This window comes from Pleurodeles waltl, chromosome 12 (assembly GCF_031143425.1).
Source record: "Pleurodeles waltl isolate 20211129_DDA chromosome 12, aPleWal1.hap1.20221129, whole genome shotgun sequence".
In the NCBI taxonomy this organism is placed as follows: Eukaryota; Metazoa; Chordata; class Amphibia; order Caudata; family Salamandridae; genus Pleurodeles; species Pleurodeles waltl.
In genome coordinates, this window is record NC_090451.1 from 281392147 (window position 1) to 281411562 (window position 19416).

The 19416-nt window shown below is 42.5% G+C and overlaps 1 protein-coding gene across 3 annotated transcripts in view; it reads right to left on the reverse strand.

Annotated features, from left to right (window-relative positions):
- Positions 1-19416, reverse strand: part of DNAAF1 (dynein axonemal assembly factor 1) — a 319527-nt gene that overhangs the window by 267078 nt on the left and 33033 nt on the right. For all 3 annotated transcript variants that reach the window (XM_069216210.1, XM_069216209.1, XM_069216211.1), the window contains exon 4: positions 18796-18948. In XM_069216210.1, coding sequence (XP_069072311.1) covers positions 18796-18948 — 153 coding nt within the window. The remainder of the gene's footprint in view (positions 1-18795; positions 18949-19416) is intronic.

A 19416-nucleotide genomic window follows, 5' to 3' on the forward strand; every position in this document is an offset into this window, starting at 1 on the left:
TCCCCAAGATATTTGTTTGTGAGGCTCCACTTGGGGCGGCTGGGCCTTGGTAATAAAGCTACATTGTGGAGGAAGGAGGGCTTGAAATAGGTTTTGTTTGATCTAAATTATGTATTACTTTTGCAAAATAGGGGAGCCTGCACTTCCTGCAAGGAAACAAGCCTACAAATATTACAGAGGACCAGGACTTTGTGGATAGTGTCACAATTTTACTATGGGCTAGAAGCAATGAGCATACAGCACACACTAGTTTAGCTACTCCATCATAGTTCCCTTTGTGAGTATTAAACTGGAAACAGTATCTTAAATATCCTTTGTATTAAATGATTTTGCTTGTTTCACTAACTGTAATTTGTAACTTCTTATTTGATTTCTTGTATTTCATGGTATAATATTGGGATTTTATTTTAATTCTGTAAATTGCCTGGATATGATCAATAGATGTAATATAGATTTTAAAAACAACTAGGGAGAAGATACAAATCCCAGTTTAGAAATGTACTATTTTGACAAACACTGAAAGATTAACGGAAATGTGACTTGAAATGTACCATATTCTAGACCTTTTTAAAAAAGATTGCTTAGTAGGCACCTTGAAATAAGGTTAAGCCATCACCAAAACATGTGTGGTTGTGACATTGTAGAAATACCACAATTTTATCAATCCCTTTGTCAGATGAAGGCTATATTGAGAAGGGAAACTGTGCTCGTAACTGTGTTTCAATGTTGGAGCCATTGCTCCGAAACAAAACAACTTGCTAACAGTAATCAGATGGCATACATTAAGAATCTCTGCAGAGGACTCTGGAAAAGACAGGGACAATGTGGGATGTATGAGGCTATAGCGAAAGCTTTAATCCCGATGGCGTTTGGAACAAATGTGGAACAACGAAGGTGGCATTGCCACACCAGTTTCTCAGTCGAATACAAGTATCATGCCGTCTCATAAGAGAATATTTAAATGACCGTAACACCGAAGTCTAGGCTATTCAATACATTTTTTATGATTACCATTAGCACAACAAAAAGTACTAAATGACCGTAATTGTTGAAAACCTATGAGCAACTATAAATAAATGTTTTCCTTACCATGTGATATTTGTGACCTTTGCTGATAAGCCAAAGAACATAACTGATTTGGCAAACCAATCCTGTAATGCCTCCTGTGGTCATACCCCAGCAAATTTATATTGAAGCATAAGCAACTATGAAATTATGATATGTAAGTAATCTGGGCTTTTCTTAGCTAAGCACATACCTAGGGCATATATAGTTGTCTCGATCTTACAGATACAAACAAATATATGTTAATCACAAGCTTCATTAAAACACATTTACTTTAGTTAGCGAGTCACACAGGAAAAACAAGTAATCTCAAAATCGTAGCACAGCAGAAAGGTTGTTGGGTTGGAATGCGTGACACACCTATTTCCCACTACGAGAAGGTAGTAGGATATAAGGGTTGAGGGAGGAGTCACTGTGACAGTCTCAAAACATGTCCAGAGTAATACGTTTTGCCTCAGTTGAGGAGTATGCAGTTCCATGTGATTACCCACCCCTTACCAAACTTCGAGGCACCAATTGAGCCATATCATAGGCCAGTAAAAATATCATTTTAATTTATCAATTCAGTAATGTAGTGGAGAGTTTCAGAAACATTTTAAGCAACTGCAAAAGTGACAACGTCTGTTGTGGCAATTTTATTTTAAATATCAGAGTGATCAAGATAAATATCCATGCCTGATTGATGTCTTGTTATCAGGAACTGTGTGTTCTTCCTCAAAGAGGAAAAAGGAAGAAAGGTTGGACGAACATTATACAGTGCCATGTGGAAGGAAGAGATCCATTTAGTCTTAAACCCTGAACACAAATGGAGCACACATCTCCAAAAGACAATTCTTAAAAAAGGAGGCGTGTATTTTCCAGATGCCCATGACATTTGACCAGTGTCATTGATTCCAGGACAACAACCTTAATCTGAAAACATTTTAAAAGGACCATCTGGTGTAGTATGTCATATTACATCCCACAATCCAAGAAAACATCTTCAAACAAAGCAACGTTCTAGAATCAGTATTACTGGTGATTGTTAGGGATGAAGGGACTGGGTAAAAAGCACTGTTTTTCTCTACATTAGATGGCCCCTTTAAAATGAACTTCAGGAGAGACTTGCATAAATGTTCCAGTAGAAAGGCGACCAGAAGAATATGGCATGCCCAAAATGTAATTTCCTCAAAAGCTGATTCCCGAGCACTTCAGTAATCACAATCTCTCATCTAAGCTCTCAAAATACTTTGTTAGCAGTTTACTGGTTTCTTAATACAGCCACTACCAAGCCCAGAACAAATCACTACTGTAACTTCTTGGTACCAAACGAAAAGTACAATTAGCACAGCAGCCGCAGCGCTCAAAACAATGTTCATAATAAAGATGTCCTCCAGTTGAGCTGGTTGTAGTGGATTCCTTCAATTAGTAGCCAAGGGTATCCAAAGAGATCGGTTGAGCATTGATCCATAAATACAGCCAAGTAGTCAGTTGAGCATAGTTCCATATACACTGCCAACACGTGTTTCCTTGACTTGACAGTGGAGGAGGATGGAAGGACAATGTGGGAGCTGCAATCTGTATAAAAATGCTGGAACCCAATAGTCTCCCTGCGGAACTGTACAAATGTGTGTCCACCAAATCAACCGAATATAAGCTAGAAATGTTCAAGACAGCTAAACAGGAAGGCCTCCTTCCGGTGGACCAGAGAATGGCTACCACAGTTGTTATCCCTAAACAAAGGCAAGCCCCCTGCTGAGTGTAGCTCATATCAACCGATCTCGCTCCTGAATGCGGAAGCCAAAGGTCCTAGCAAAATTTATGGCTAATAGATTGCAGAAAGTGATTACTACAGCGATCCAACCAATTAGTCTGAGTTTATGCCACACAGAAGCACAAGATTGAATCTCCGTCCCCTCTTTGGAGTCCTACACATGACCAAGCCACCACATGACTCAGAGGCAGTGCTGCTCTCTTTGGATGTGAGGAAGGCATTCAACAGCATTGAGTGGCCGTACCTATTTGCAGTACTCGACAGACTGGGCTTTGGCCCCCCATTTCTGTGCTTGGGTGAGATTACACCAGGATCCCCTAGTGATGATAAATGTAAATTAAACACTGTCCTGTTCATTCACTCTTCAAAAGGGCACCAGGCAGGGTTGCCCCCTGTCCCCAATGAGTTTCGCATTAGCGCTGGAGCCGTTGGCAGCGCGGGTTAGACGGGACCCCCTTATACAGGGAATTTCAAGGAGTGAAGGCTGAGAAGAGAGAATCTTTCTATACACAGACGACATTCTAATATATGGTATGCACCCTCGCAATACAATTGACCGAATACTCTATATTTTTCAGATATCCAGGAGCTACTCTGGATATTGCATCAATTGGGATAAATCCTTTATTTTCACCTGAGCTGGGAGAAGGACGGCCCTCCCACCCATTTGTGGGGCCTAGTGGTGACAGATGGCTTTAGATACCTGGGCATTCACATAACACTTAGCGCAGAAGAAGTTCTGGGGAAAAACCTGACTCCCCAGCTGGAGCGTATCTGTGGTGACATTGCCCACTGACAAGCCCTCCCTGTGTCTTTGATGAGACGAGTGTTACTCTTTAAAATGCTGATGCTCCCACTTCTCTTACATGCCCTGCTGAATACCCCGTGTAGCGTCCCGAAAGACTTCTTCCACAAGATCAACAGTGAGTTGCATAGGCTCCTCTGGGATGGAGGTAGTTTGCACATCTCCCTTACTAAACTCGAACGGGGAGTGTTCGATGGCGAGTTGGGGGTCCCTTGTGTACAGGTTTACTACTGGGCAGCGCAATTGGCCATAATTAATGATTGGTTTTTCGCAGATACTGAGGAACATGCATATCAAGTCGATGGGGAGGCCATGGGAAGCAGGGGCTATCCTTCAATCATATATGTCAGGAGACGGGAGAGTCTACTCCTGATGGATACAGAGTCAGTGGTGAGAGTATGGAGAGAAGCCACCAGATTCCTGGGATGGGAGAACAAACACACAGATATGACCCCATTATGGGACAGTGACCAATTAAAATAGGTAAGGCTCTTGAAGGGCTTCCGCAAACGAAGCGTGCTGGGAATGGAACACCTCTGGGATGTCCGGCATGGGGGAAGGAATTTATACCCTTTGAAAATTCACAAAAGAATTATGATATGAGGGAATCAGAACGGTTTAAATAGTTACAACTAAGCCATGCTTTGCGATGCCATTTGACAGAAGGGGAACAATTCCCGGAATCAGCCCCTCTGGAGGACGATTTCCTGCTAGATCCCATGCAGGACAAAGCCATTTCATTGACATATCAAAAATAAATGAACAATTCCCCTGACCCTCTACGTACACTGAGGGAAGCCTTAGAGTGTGACGTACGGTGACTCGAGGACAAAGAGTGGGTATAGGCGATTCAGAGTCGAGAGAGATGGCAATAAGAGTCTGGTTCTGGATACTACATTGGGCATATTACTATTGCACGCTATTACACAGTTTGGTGTGGTGCAGCTTGGCTCTCTGAGTTAGATTAGAGACTGTGGAGGAATGGGGTCCTTTTTCCACATCCTATGGGACTGTCCCATAATTCAAGAGTACTGGTGAAAGGTGACGCACATTATGACTACAGTTACAGGACACATGGTGCAGTTGGGAACCCGGTGGCTTATCCTACATATAACAGGTGAGGGGGTGTGGCCCAGGCACAAGAAGACCTGGTTACTGTTGGCAGTTGGGGTGGCAAAGAGGAACATAATGAGGTCACGGGGAATAAACCGGCCCCCAGAGGTCTAAGATCGGGAGAGGGACATGGATTGGTGCCAATAAGCTGAGCAAGTAATCTATAAAAGTCAAGGCTGTCTTAGAAAATATGAAATGATTTGTAATTCATGGGCAACTTGCAGGGGAGGATGACAAGTGTTGAAAGGGACGGTAAGGGGCCCAAAGGTCCTTAGCGACCCCCTAATTGCTTGGGGTCAAGGGAGGGATGGGATGGATTGTACTTCCAATACTCATTGTTAGACATTAGCAGAAATTACGAGGAACGGTGCAACATTCTCTCTTTAAACTGTATTGACATATTGATTCATGATGATGTCAATTCAGTGTACTGAGAAATGGTTAAATAAAAAGAGTTAAAAAAAAATATTAAGTTAAATCAAACAACATTTTAGTTTAATCAAATGCTGCCTATGGACGTTATAATTTGAAAACAACAACTTGTTGGCTGGGGTTCTCAAAAAAAGCCACCAGGAAGCATCACTTCATTTTTGGCACTGAAATACAGCAATGGCCCCATTTTAAAAAATAGTTTGGGGGAAATGCTATCCTTTCAAACCAGAGGTTCACTGGTGTTTAGCAGTCAATGTTCTAGAATAAAGGTAGCTTTTGCAGGAACCCCCCACAACTTCGGGACCGCAGTAAAATGTCCAGTTACAACTACTCCGTGGGAGTCCTCAAATATAGGGGGTCATTCTGGCTTTGGCGGGCGGCGGATGCCGCCCGCCAAAGTAACCCCGTTGAAAGACCGCGGGGGTCATTTCGACTTTCCCGCTGGGCCGGCGGGCGACCGCCAAAAGGGCGCCCGCCGGCCCAGCGGGAAAGACCCTGCAACAATGAAGCCGGCTCTGAATGGAGCCGGCGGAGTTGCAGGGGTGCGACGGGTGCAGTTGCACCCGTCGCGATTTTCACTGTCTGCAAAGCAGACAGTGAAAATCTTTATGGGGCCCTGTTAGGGGGCCCCTGCACTGCCCATGCCAGTGGCATGGGCAGTGCAGGGGCCTCCAGGAGCCCCACGACACCCGGCAGTGTAAACCGCCAGAAACAGGCTGGCGGGAAGGGGGTCGGAATCCCCATGGCGGCGCTAGAGGATTCTCCGGGCCAGGGGAAATCCGGCGGGAAACCGCCGGATCCCCTTTTCTGACCGCAGCCGCGGTCAGAATGGCCCTGGAAGCATCGCCAGCCTGTTGGCGGTGCTTCCGTGTCCCTCCACCCTGGCGGTCCATGACCGCCAGGGTTGGAATGAGGTCCATAGTGTTTTTTTCCTCTTCAAACAAAGGAGAAAATGTGCACATGGACAGGCTGAAGAAAACATCCAGCTGCTGTTGGTATACTGGTTTCATCCACGTTGGCACACCTAAACCAATCTAGGAGAAGCATTCCTTTTTTGCAGAACTTGGTTCCTACTGAGTCAGCAAGATGCTATCTACTTTAACTTCAGAACAGATTTTCCAGTTACAGCAATTGAAAGCAAAGCAGCACACTTCTGTCCACGATTCTTCTTAGGATGGGTGGGAATTCTTCCAGAAAGTAGTATTCTATCTTCTTCTGTTACCGTTATTTTGCTATCTGTCCTGAGAGTGATGTGTAAGTAAGGGCTTTTAAAGGTTGAACTCAAATGCAATTGTGAAATCTCAGCTACAGTTGCCAGCTACAGTTCCCTCATATTCTCCATCTAGCTTTTACTGCACTGTTACCCAATTCCTGTTTCCTAAAAGATTCAATACTTCCAAAAAAGGATAACCAAGCTTGGCTCTTCAGTTTTTGAAAAAAGCAGAGCAGAGCCTGCATTAGAACTGTCTATCTGTCTATCCCTACTCCTCCCAATACTCACCTTATTTTTCTCCCAAAGTTAGAAATCTCCCATCCCATCCTCCAGGCCACATCGGACTCCTTCGACTTCAGAGAGTGGTTCCTCCAGGTGAGCTAGGCTGTCTCTCTTTGAGCCAGAACAGAATATCTTGATCTGGGAGATTGTTTAAGTGATTCCTCTTCCTAACTCGGACACCATTTTATGAATTACTGTTGCCCAATAGCACAGACCCCAAATATGGTTTGTTTATGAGCAAGTTCTGGCATGGAAGAATGAGGGCATGGATTTCCTCTAATTTTGGGACATGGGTGGAGCGGTTTCATTGTTTTTTTAAATATATATATATATATATATATATATATATATATATTTTTTTTTTTATGAAAGCTTTTCACATTACATTTATCAACCAATTATGTTGAAAGACATGTTATCATATAGTTTTGAATGTAGATGTCTCTGGCACACAATGTATACCAGCTTAGTATTTATAATTATTGCCCCTCTAAACTGTGTTTCAGCTCTGCAAAAATATGGAGCTTCAATCCATCATAGAGTTTGAAATCCAGAGACTGTCAGCAGGTATGTTGTATATGAGGTGTTAGGTGACAAAGCCAATACCGTAGCAATATCAAAAGGATTTTCATCTTTAGATATCAACTTGCCTATAGTAGAGACCAACACCAGCTGTATTTGGGGCTGTGCTCTTGGGCAGTAGTAATTTATGAAATGGTTTCCGTGCAACCAGGCAGTGTGACAATAATAGCATCTGTTTCTCTAATCCCATTCCCCAGTACTCCTAATCTGGAAGTTCAGTGTAGAGGTGGCAGTAGATTTGCAGAGATGTCACAGCACACATCGCTTAAAGTGGATGTGGCTTGCAATGGGAGTGCATTTTGACACCAGTCTACAAGTTGTGTTTAAAGAACAAGTCTTTAAAGACCAAGGCCACTTGTGACGATCGAAGGAGAACTGTCTGATCCACAACAATTTTAGGACTAGGGCAGCGTCAATAGAGACAGACACTGAAATTCCCAACTTCACTGCTTGGGGCAGCCTACTACTATAGACTGCACACAAAAGACAGTGATACTTATTGTGCTTCAGTTTGCCTCCCTCAGCTACCATGGGTAAACTCTAATACCTTGTACCTCAGTGTGCGTCAGTGGCTTCACTACCCACTCATCAGAAATTAGAGCTGTACCCTGAGGCTTAGGTAGAAACCTTCAGTGAATGATTAAGTATGTTTAAAGTGTACTAATTTGTGTTGCTGGAGAGATAAGGAGTACAGATAGGTCCCTCAGATTCTAACTGGCATTAATTCTTCTCAGCACATAGATTCCCATTTTAGGCTTTGATCACTACATGACGCACATCAGGAAGCTGCTAATCCTAAGGCTATTTAGACAGCTAAGATCTGGACACAGTGTTGGCCCTTGAAGACAAGGTTGACTGCTCTGGTGGAGATCTTTGTGGGGATCTTCAAGCTGGGAACTTTTTTTTGTTGACTAACAGTCTGCAGAAAAAAAGCATGCGAATAACGCTTCCATAGGCATATCTGACTTGGATGGTCATAACGGAGGCAATTTAACCCAATACCTTAGTGAAGGAGGTGCCAGGAAGGGGGTGCAGGAGAGGCCCTTTAAAGCAAGGTTTGATGTGCAGCTTCAATGAATTCTGGGAGAGAAGGAATCTCCCATCCTAGTATGAGAAAAAAACGAATAGGCAATTAATGGCCATGCCTTTGGAAAACAGATCTACATGCATGTTACCCTTGAGTAGTGAGAAAGGACAGTAGACATGCCAGTGGGTAACTAAGAGAAGTTTTACGCATGGGAAGAGGCAGTGCATGAACTCAGTCACATGTGTCTACATATGATACATAAAACAGCTGACTCAAAAAAAGGGAAATCTCGCAAGGACACCCTTGCCCCTCTAGTGTCCTTTTCCACATCTCTCAACAAAGCTCCACCTCACATTTAGAGCATTTTGGGTACAAACAAAGGAGTTCCTGCTTTTTTTTTTTAGTTAATATACCTTAGGTACAGCACTTTCGTGAGTATATTGTGGAACAGTGACAACGTTTCCATTAAATGACTTTTAGACTTCAGTCAATATTTCCATTGATGGAGGTTGGCCATAGTCGAGTTACTTTCAAACCTCTTGGCAGATTGGTGTAGCGCAACCACAAGAGCATCATACAGTCTGTAGGGCACCAGGACTCCCACATGGGATACCTGGGTCCGTTCACCACTGGATACTCCATGGACCAACTAAGCACATAGATTCAGCTTCACCTTTGGTAATTTCATCCCGACAGGCAGTCCCCGCTCCACATCACGAGTCTAGTAAACTCCTGAGTTGTGAACCACAGTGCACCCCAGAGGACAAAAGTGTCTAGAGTGACCAGGCCTCCTGGGTTTCCCGGGAGAGTCCTGGTTCTTCACCAGGTTTCTCTGCAAATTTAGGTAAATTTGGCTCATGTCCCGTGTTTTGGAGAGAGTCTGAAATCAGAGGGAGGCATGTTTTTGTGTTTGACAAAGCAGGACTAGTTAACAGCTAGTATAAGAAAGCAATATAATTAAAACGCATCTTACTGGGTGTAAAAAAATGCATTTAAAAAATAATAATTAGTAGTACCTCTTCTGTGAGTCTAAGTTGATGAAGAATATCATTCTGGGCCACTGGGATGATACATATATTTTTTTTAATTATTTGTATTAAGCATATGAGAGAAGGTACAACATTAAGGTATAGAAATTACAAATCATGACAAACTAAATATTCATAAAGATCATTACAGTTCAACACTTTGTGCTAAGTTTTGTTACGCTTCTTTTACATAGTAATAATAATCTAGTATTTTGTGAGGTCATGTTAATTCATTGTACTTTGGATTTGGATTCAAATTTAGATCAAGCTGAGGACGGAGAAGTCTTTTCCCATACAGAATGATACTTCCGAGTGGCTCCGATTCTTTGTGCATACAGAAGTGCTTTAGATTGGACTGTTCTCATTTTCTTTTCCCAGGGATCATCTGATGGAGGTTGAGGGGTCTTCTATTTTTGTAAGATCAGAGATTTCGCAATCAATGTTGCAATAAAGAAGTATTGCTTTGAGTGGTTGGACAGCCCAGGATAGTTAGATATGCCAAAAAGTGCACACATCGGTTCTAATGTTAACAATACCTGAAGTTTTATACTAATCGATTCGAAAATTTGGACCCAAAAATGTGTGATAACAGGGCAAAGATAACAGACATGGAGCCAATCCCCAATCTCACAATAGCATTGGAAGCAGTTGCTTGAAATTGATGGAGCCATGTTATTAAGTTGCGCAGGAGTATAGCAGAGCATCCATTTGATGATAAATTACATTCTTTTAAAATTTGCACCTCTTAAAGCTTTGAAGGAATAGTTATTATAATGTTTCGATGTCTGGGGATCAATCACACAAGCTGTAGCAGCTGCTATCCTGCTTAGAGCAGGATGTAGAACTTTAGCTGGCAATTCTTCTAGAAGAATACTATACCATTTACCAACCCCTGTCCGTTTCTGAACCCACATGACTTGTGTAATTCTGAAAGATAGTGATTCGGCTGAATACTGGCCTACAGAACCTACTGATTGAATGAAATGAAGCATCTGAAAATAAGAAAAGGTTACGTGTGCTGGCATAGCTGAATTGCTAATTTTGAGTTGCGCCCATGATATGACACTATCTCCTATTAGAAAGTCCTGGATGTTTCCTAGCCCAAAATTTCTCCCATCGTATAAAGCTTTGATAGTGAGAGGAAGTGCAAATGCATCAGCTTCTCTTAGGGAGATAGTTGATGGTAACGAGTAAAGTGATAGCTTTGTTGGAGTTCTGCACCTCTAGACCAAAGAAGGTTTGGGATCTTATATCTAATACATTTCAGGAGCAATGGCATTTTAAGAAAATTAGATAAATGAATGTTATTTTCAAGAAGCATCAGTTTCAAATAGAAGTTCGAATCAACATGGTATGTAGAAGCAACTTTTACAATCCATTCTATGTAGGTCGCCTCATAATATTTTTTGAAATGGGGTAAAGCTATGCCTCCATCCTCTATATTCAGCTGGACTGTCTCCGGCTGAGTGTGAGGTTTTTTATTTGACCTAATAAATTCACGTAGCATTACATTAAGATTCTTGAAAACCTCTTGGGGAGCCTTGATCATAATGTTAGAAAATATAAATAAGAATAAGGGTAGTGTCATCATTTTGATCAAGGCAATGCGGCCAATTAGTGCTAAAGGTGAATTCTGCCATTTGAGCATAAGAAACTGTGCTTTCTTAAGAGTGGGGGGATAATTCATCGAGTAAAGTTCAGACATATTTTGAGTGACACAGATGCCAAGCTATCTGACAGGGTGGGGAGTCCGGTAATTAATTTCCATCTCGACTGGCAAGATTGTATCTTAAGTATTAAAAAGCAATGCCTCAGATTTTGATTTATTAATCCAATAGCCTCCCAAATTGGAAAAGGCTTGGATTTTGCTGAAGTCCTTCTCAATGTTCTGTGATTCGGCTACAAGGTACAAAATTGCATCATCCGCAAAAGGTTTTAGCTTGGGCGCACCTGGAGGTTTTATAGAGTTATTCTGCCTCAAAGCAGAAGCTAAAAAAGATAAAAAGACCGGGGACAAAGGGCATCCCTCCCGGGTCCCACGACGTATCGAAACCTTACAGACTACTCGTGAATTGACTAAGATGTTGGTCTCCGCCCCTTGGTAAAGTTTTGAGAAAAATTTGAATATCTTATTAGGAAATTTGAATCTTTGGAGGACTGCAAAAAGGAGCTCCCATTGTACAAGGTCAAATGTTTTTTTCTGCATCAAGCATTATTATAGCTGCTTTGATTTTATTTGTAGAATAATAGTCAATTGTCTGGAGCAGGAAATTTGTGTTAGTGGAGATAAATCTTCCTGGAAGAAACCCACACTGATCATGGTGGATAAGACCCTGAGCTAGGTGTGTAATGCGAGCTGCCCACATTTTCATAAGGATTTTATAGTCATTATTAAGAAGGCTAATAGGGCGATAAGAATTCGGTTTTTCGCTAGGCTTGTCTTTCGTGAGGAAGCTGACTATGACTGCCCAGGTAAATGAACTAGGTACTTCTTCTCCATTAAGTATTGCATTAAAGAGTGCGACTAGGATCGCTGTAATCTGCTTAGAGAGAATTTTGTACAGTTCCGCTGGAAGACCATCTTCCCCGGAAGCTTTGCCATTTGGAGAGGTCCTAATGGCTTCCGCTACCTCTAATTTAGTGATTGGCTGCAACAATGCAGACTGGAGCTCTTGGTTAAGACTTGATAAAGAAATTAATTTGAGGTATTCATTAATGAGCTTGTCACATGTAGCTGTCTTGTGAGTATAAAGATTTGTATAGTGAGCTAGAAACACCTTTCTTATCTCCTTGGCCTGAGCCACCATGCACCCCTGGGACTCATCACAAATGGATTTGATTGAAGAAGAATTCAGACGTTTTTTAATGTAGTGCGTCAGAAATGTACCTACATGCTCACTCTCTTTGTAGTATTGCTGAAAACATGTATCATGATTAACAATCTCTTGTTCTAAGAAAAAAATCTTCAACTAGGTTTTCGCATCATGGAGGCAAGTCCATGACTTGTGATCGCTAAGTGACAGATACAGGAACATGGCGTGATTGAATTCCTGCTGGAGGCTATTTACTTTTTCCTTCTTTGCTTTTCTAAGAAAACCACTGAAAGCTATAGCTCCCCCCTGTAATATGTGTCTTGCATGACTCCCAGATAGCGAAGATAGAAGCAGTTGTTTCATTTCTAGTTAGAAACTCAGCAACTGATACTTTCAAAGCAGAGATCCAACCTTGATTGGTTAATAAAGATTTGTTTAAAGACCACCTGGACCTTTCTCGATGATGATCAGAGGAAGATAGTTGAACCAATGAACCAATGGAACGGAATGATCTGAAAAGGGGTTAGATGTTATGTCTGAGATGGCTCTGTCCCAAGAATGAGATACTAAGGAAAAAAAGAAAACCTCGATCCTTGATGCCGAATTAAACCTTTTTGAAAAACAGGTATAACATTGATCTTGTCACCAGGGATCCTGCAGAGCCAGATAGCAGATACATTTTGTCAAAAATCGGTAGGCTCGTGGCTTGTTTTGTGAACGATTTGTGCGGGAGGTATAGAGATTTGTGTCTTGGATTATATTAAAGACGCCCCTGACTACCAAGAGACCAGAAAGTGTGCTCTAGAGCTCGTAGAGGCTTTGCAGAGAGGTAATTTCGTCTTCTATGGGACTGTAGAAGCTTGAAATATGCATTAGCTGCTTTCCTATCTTAACACTAGCTACTATCCATATCGCTTGAGGATCACAATGGACCTCGAGATCTTCTCCTTGGAAGTCCCGAGTGAACAGAACTGCCACCCCACGAACGGCTGTGCTAGCAGAGGCAAAAAAGGAATGAGAAATGAAGTTAGGGATGCTAGGACAGTTTGCCTATTGTTTAAAATGAATTTCCTGCAATAGAATCACCTGGGCCTGAGAGGATTTTAACTAATGAAGTATTGCTCTAAATTTATGTGAATTATTCAGCCCGTTTGTATTACATGAAACCATTTTGAAAAACCTAGAGGAGTACGTACTGGTTGGACTATCAATCTTTTGGTAGGAAGATGTTTTACGAGCCTATTAGCACTGGACCTGGCCTTGCAGGCTAATAATGACAGTACAAAGCGTATGCTAATGACTTATCCTCAATATACAATTTTTCCTCAGCACAATCATTCTAGATCATGAATTTCTAATTTCCTTGTGCTTGTGACCTGCTCTTTTTACCCACCCTAGTGCAGGGACCCAACCGCCAAGTGCTCCCACCCTCCACCCACAAAAACAAGGTCTAACCGTCATAGCCTCGCCCTCCAAGTGTCCTCAAATCCCACTAGTGTCATACCCCCCAAACTCCTAATAGGAGTGCACGGGCATGGCACCTATTAGGTCTGTGTCTGGAGAAGATAGCAAGTGTGGGCCGGAGAGAATGCATACAAAATAGATACTGCAATGAAGATATCAACAAAAGAAAAAGAAAACTGGGCTATTAAAGCCAGATCATAAGCCTTCTCTTGCCTAAAGTTCTAGTAACATCTTGCCTCGCTCTAAATATTTCCCTAGCATCTATATCAGTGGTTCCCAACCTTTTGACTTCTGTGGACCCCCACTTTCTCATTAATGGAACCCAGGGACCCCCACTGAATCATCAGTGGAATCTGGGGACCCCCACTGAGTCATTACTGGAAGCATGAGACCTAATTTGTCAATATTTGTTAATATTTTTTAATTTTCTAAGCAGTCGCGGACCCCCTGAGAAGGCTTCGCAGACCCCCAGGTGTCCCCGGACCACAGGTTGGGAACCACTGATCTATATTATTTCTTGAGGGAGGCAAGGAAGTCTTTTGCCTGTTGAACACTTTGAAAAATATGGGCCTGGCCTTTACGAAAAACCTTCAGTTTTGCAAGTTGAAAAACAAATTTGGCAACACTAAGCAACAGTATCAATGCACATTTCCTAATTTACCCAAGTATAAATGCTGTTAGGTAGTGCTCATACACCAATGCACATTGTTGCCCTGATGTGCTTTCCGGTTTTTCAAAGAAAAGACCGTAACAATAGAACCAAACAAAATGTACTAGCGGAGCACAACAATTTTTTTCTTTCTTTCTTCCTTCGTTGTTATTGCAACGAAGCAAGACGGGACGCGGATTGCTATTATGCAGACGTTACGAGGATACAGGACCAACTATAGGCTGATGAACTAAAATTATATTATCAAAAAAATGAAAATCAGTTGCGTTTTTTTTGTACAATGAACAAGCTTAGTGCGGACAATACCAAGAGATTTGAATATCATTTGGAGATACAAGTGGTAAATGAAGAGATTAACCCTTGAAGAAGTCCAATGTGTGGACAAAACACGTGTCGGCTGATGTTACATGTTGATTCGACAAAATATCATCCGGTCCTTTGACTCATAGTTCATTTCTGTATCAGATTATGGACTTTTATTGTATCTATTTACATTATGTCTTTCATGTTGGTTGGTTGTCTACTGTAGGGGTTTAGTGTTGTATGTTATTTATCATTGTCACCAAATTTTGAAATAAATATTTTCATTATATAAAATTATGAGAACCTACATTGCTTGAGGTTAATAATATATGAATGTATATGGTTTGTGGACAGTCTATCACAATTTACTAATTATATAGTCATATTTGACTTTTTGACTTTTTGATTATCAATACTTTAGAAAAAAGAAAGAAAAAAAATTGTTGTGCTCCGCTAGTACATTTTGTTTAGTTTTGCAAGTTACACTATGCCAGCAGGGGCCCCCAATTTCTTAAAGTTACCAATAAGGCTAACAAGTTCACGGCGTCAACGCACTGTGTTATAGACATGTCAGACAAGACACGGAAGGAGAAGTTGGCTTCTACTTTGAATGTTCTCATTTTAATAGCTTGAGATAGAGTCTGTTCCTTTATCCTGTAATGACCGAAACTGACCAAAATAGTACGTGGATATTTGGAATCCTGGGACCATGCTGCCAGAGCTCTATGAGCCCGCATGATGGTAAGGTCTGGAAAGGCTGCGGTCTTGTCAGGAAGAATGTACTTATGGATCAAGTCTGTTATCACTTTTGCAACTGAGGATGCAGCTTTTAGCTCTTCAGGAATTACAACCAATCTCAAATTAGAGCGTCTAGATCGATTTTCGATATCATCCAGTTTAAATTGGAGTTCCTCAAACTCAGCCTGGGTCTGATTTGCCACTGTTGTATGTGAGTGTCTTCAAGGTCAGAGACCGTCTGTTCCACTTGGGAGATCCGTGACATCAAATGCGATCTATTGGAATTGAGTTGGGCTAGTTGATCGTTGGTTTTCCTATGTGCCTCTTCATGAGATACTTCTAGGTCATGTAACTCCCTTAAAACCTGACTCAGCCTGGTCTTGACCATCAGACTAGACAGAGTGGTCAATATTGCCAGGTGTATGGGATTCGAGATCAGAGCAGAGTTGTCATCCCTGTTGTCATTCCCGCCATGCCTATCAGATGATAGGTCTGATGCCAGGGGAGAAGAATCGTAAGAGACTGGAACAATTGGAGCCGCTAAGATGTTGGTAGTTTGATTATTTAATACGTTCTCAGCCACGGAGGAACTCTTTTTTTTTTGCCCCCCCTTGTTACTAGCTACTGAAAACAAGGGATAGGAGGGCTTTCCTATAGGCAGAGTCTCCACAAGAGATGGAGCAGGAGGAGCAGGGATCTCCCTATTTGTAAAGGAAAGTCTTGTCCCATTATCAAGAGAAAGAAAGGGAAATCACCCCCGCCATTAGAGTTGAAGAGGGTGATGGTGGACCTGGACTTCACGGTAGCCATCCCAATCTCTTGATGAGTGGTGCAGGACTTCGCTAGAGGGGATGGCATAAGCGTCATTGAGGCATTTGTCTTATCCTGGGGATTTTCCATATGGTCTGTATAGTCCTTTGTTTAATCCAGGTTTCTTCTTTCCTGACAATAAAGGAGTCAAACTTTTCACTCTGTTTGCTGTCAGAGATTTGCCGGTTGCATGGGTTTTAGATGAAGCATCATGGGTAATGCGTTTCATACTGCCCAGAATAAGGCCCTCATTATGAACACGGCGGTCGAAACTGCCGTGTTCATGCTGGCGGTCAAAACACTGACTGCCAGCGTCCCCGGATCCCCGCCAGCCGTATAATGTACATTCCTGTGTGCTGGCGGGCGGAAACATTGTTTCCACCCGCCGGCACACAGGAATGCCTTGCCCGGACATTGATGCCGGATCCACATCGCATCTGTGCAGCGGGTGCAGCCCTGTCGGATAATGATTCCGACCACCGCCAGGCTGCCTGACGGCGGCATCCTGGCGGTGAGGGAGGGCTGCCGATGGCGGCCCTCATGGGGTTCTTTATGTGGCGGTGTGGCCCGCCATGCCGGCCTATGGGTTTTCCCGCCACCGCCGGTATGGTGGGCCACACCACCTAGTTCATAATGACCACCTAAGTGTTAAAGGGGGAGCTGAAGGGAAGCCAAGGTGCGACAGGCTGCATCTGTGCTACATTGACCACTTCTGCTGCTGCCCTGGGTTCTTACTCCAGCTCAGGAACTGCCTACAGCAGGACTGGAGGCTGCTACACCCGTATATGGTCCTTGATCCTTAGCCTTTGGCCCTTGGAGGGAGGTGATAGTGCAGCTAGTTCGGAAGTTTGGAAGCTACTGATATCGTCATTTACACACTGACCTACTGTTTCAGTGCCACTATGCCGGAGTCATAAGGTGCGATCTGCCACTGGAGGGGGGGAAGAGGTGGGTATTAAATGCGTCTGTAGAGATTTCTTGCTGATTTACTGAAGGTGCTAAAATGTCTTGCGCGGTCTCCGACTCCCTTTAAACGGTGTGATCCTTAGCGTTATACCAAAGTAATGCGTTTGCGATCGAACGCTGGATGCACCTATTTAGAGATTGTCTTTCCTCCCTTAGCCCTTGGAGGCAGGCGATGGTGCGGTTAGTTCGAGAATTTGCAAGCTTCTAGTATCCTATCAATTTTTTAACTAATATATACCAACATGTGACACTAGTGCAAAGCCAAAAAGCAGTCTACCTTTTTTTTTTTTTTTTTAAACTTGCTTGCTGCTACCCGTTGCTGATTTACTGAAGGTTCTGCAGAGTTTTTTTTGTTTTTTACATGCCCTTCTAAAAAGTTCGATCCTCTAGCACCAGTATGCCAGAGTCATAGATTTGTAACTCAGAATTAGATGTGCCCCTCTAGAGATAATTTTCTCTCTTCCCCTCTCACATGTGGTAAAGCGATCTTCTTTTCACCCTCCGTGTCCTTGGTGCACCGTCCATCTGCCCGTTACCACTTGCTTGAATCCAGCTTGCCATTTGCTGCTTGCCGCTTACCGCTTACCGCTGTGCCGCTATGCAGCCGCAGTGTCGTGATGGCGGAAGGAAAGTCAGGCCCGATTCTACCGTCATGCTGCGGGCCTGTTCTGCTGCTCCCCCCGAATTAGTCAACTACCTCCACCATCACCTCCTCACCTGTTACCGCTGCAGCTGTTGTGCTGCATGCTATGATGTCTTGCTCTGCCCGCACTATTCTGGCGCTCTCTTAGTCGACCGCCTCCTCCTCTGTTGCTTCCATCGCCTCCTTCGTCGGGCACAGTTCGGCACGTAGAATCGCCGTATGGACCGGGCTGTGCTGCGCTTAAGCTAAGCGGTCGGCCATCTTGCCTCTGACTCTGACACAAACTCAGTCATGGAGCATGACAGGAGCTCCAAGTGACCTCCAATCCCACTCACCTGTTTCATTGTTGTTACATAATAGGGACCCATCAATTTCTTAACTACTGGAGCACCTTCTGAGGCCACGGTCTACAGCTCATATTCTTTGACCCAATCTCACTGTACTGAAATTCTGGTAACATGTCATATACAGGTTGAATAGCATTCTCCATAATCCTGCTTAAATCATCCCCAGAGAAATCTCCGTAGCCAAGAAAGCACTGATTCTAATTTAGGTGAGAAAGACAATAGAACTGGAATGGAAATCTTAAGGAGGTATCCATGTAGAAGGGCTTCGAGTAACAGCATAGTGTGCTAAAAAAGAAAGACTGCTAATCGGTGCAAATCTATAATTAAGGGGTACAAGCAGTTGGATACCTTGGCCTCTTGGCTCAGCTAGGGATGCCCTAGGTATCTGACAAGAGGAATGGTGGATCACCTGCATTACCTTTCCATTTTGTAGTGTGATTGATATATTTGTAAAGTATTATAAATCATCCTGTAGGAATGGGGAAAAGAAGGGAGTGATAATAGGAAATTTGTAGAAATGTAAAATATCTTTATGGGCCTGGAGAATTCTGTATTCCATGTAACAGAATTTAAATGTCATTGTGAAATACCCAGCCTGTTGCAAGTGTAGTCAGTCAATTTCTGTGGAAATGTGATGAGTATAATAACTTAAGATTGTTTTTTTATATGTAAACATAATGTTTTGTAAAAGTCTATTTTAAACAATGATGTTCAAAAATTGGAACTCCAAAGCTCCTATACCTATTTTATCAGTAGTTTGTTCATTCATTTCTGGAAATCCTCTTTTCACCCCCATCACCATCACAGTTTCTACTGCTTCAATACTGAGTGGCACTTCTTCCTTGGGTTCTTCTGCCAATCTGGGCTGTACTTGTTCTGGGTAATCTTTTGGTTCTGTAAAACAAAAAAATAGACATCTATGAAAGTGATGAACCTCTATAAGGCAGCATTTACACCTGTTCATATAGATTTATTTTACACAACACAACTATCAACGTAGGCTCTTAATAATAATTTCTTCTAGGCGCAAGAATTAATTTACACTTTTTGCGTAAGAAAAGTAACATACGTCAGTAGTATTTTAAGAAATTTTCCTCCACATTTCTTCCAACTGAGCTTTAAAATGTTTTAAAGTATTTTCTCAGATGGCTTCATGGCACACTCTGTAGCATGAGAAAGCTGATGATGCACATTTTATTAGTGCACAAGGGTTTTTGCACTTTTGTCACAGCAGAGTAATGAATTTTGCCCTCAAGTTCCATTTTGCAGTAGGAGTTCTATAGAACCAATTTAATAACACCTCTCTTCTAAGGTCAACCCACTCACCCATAAACAGTCCTTGGGTAATTGAATCAGTTAACA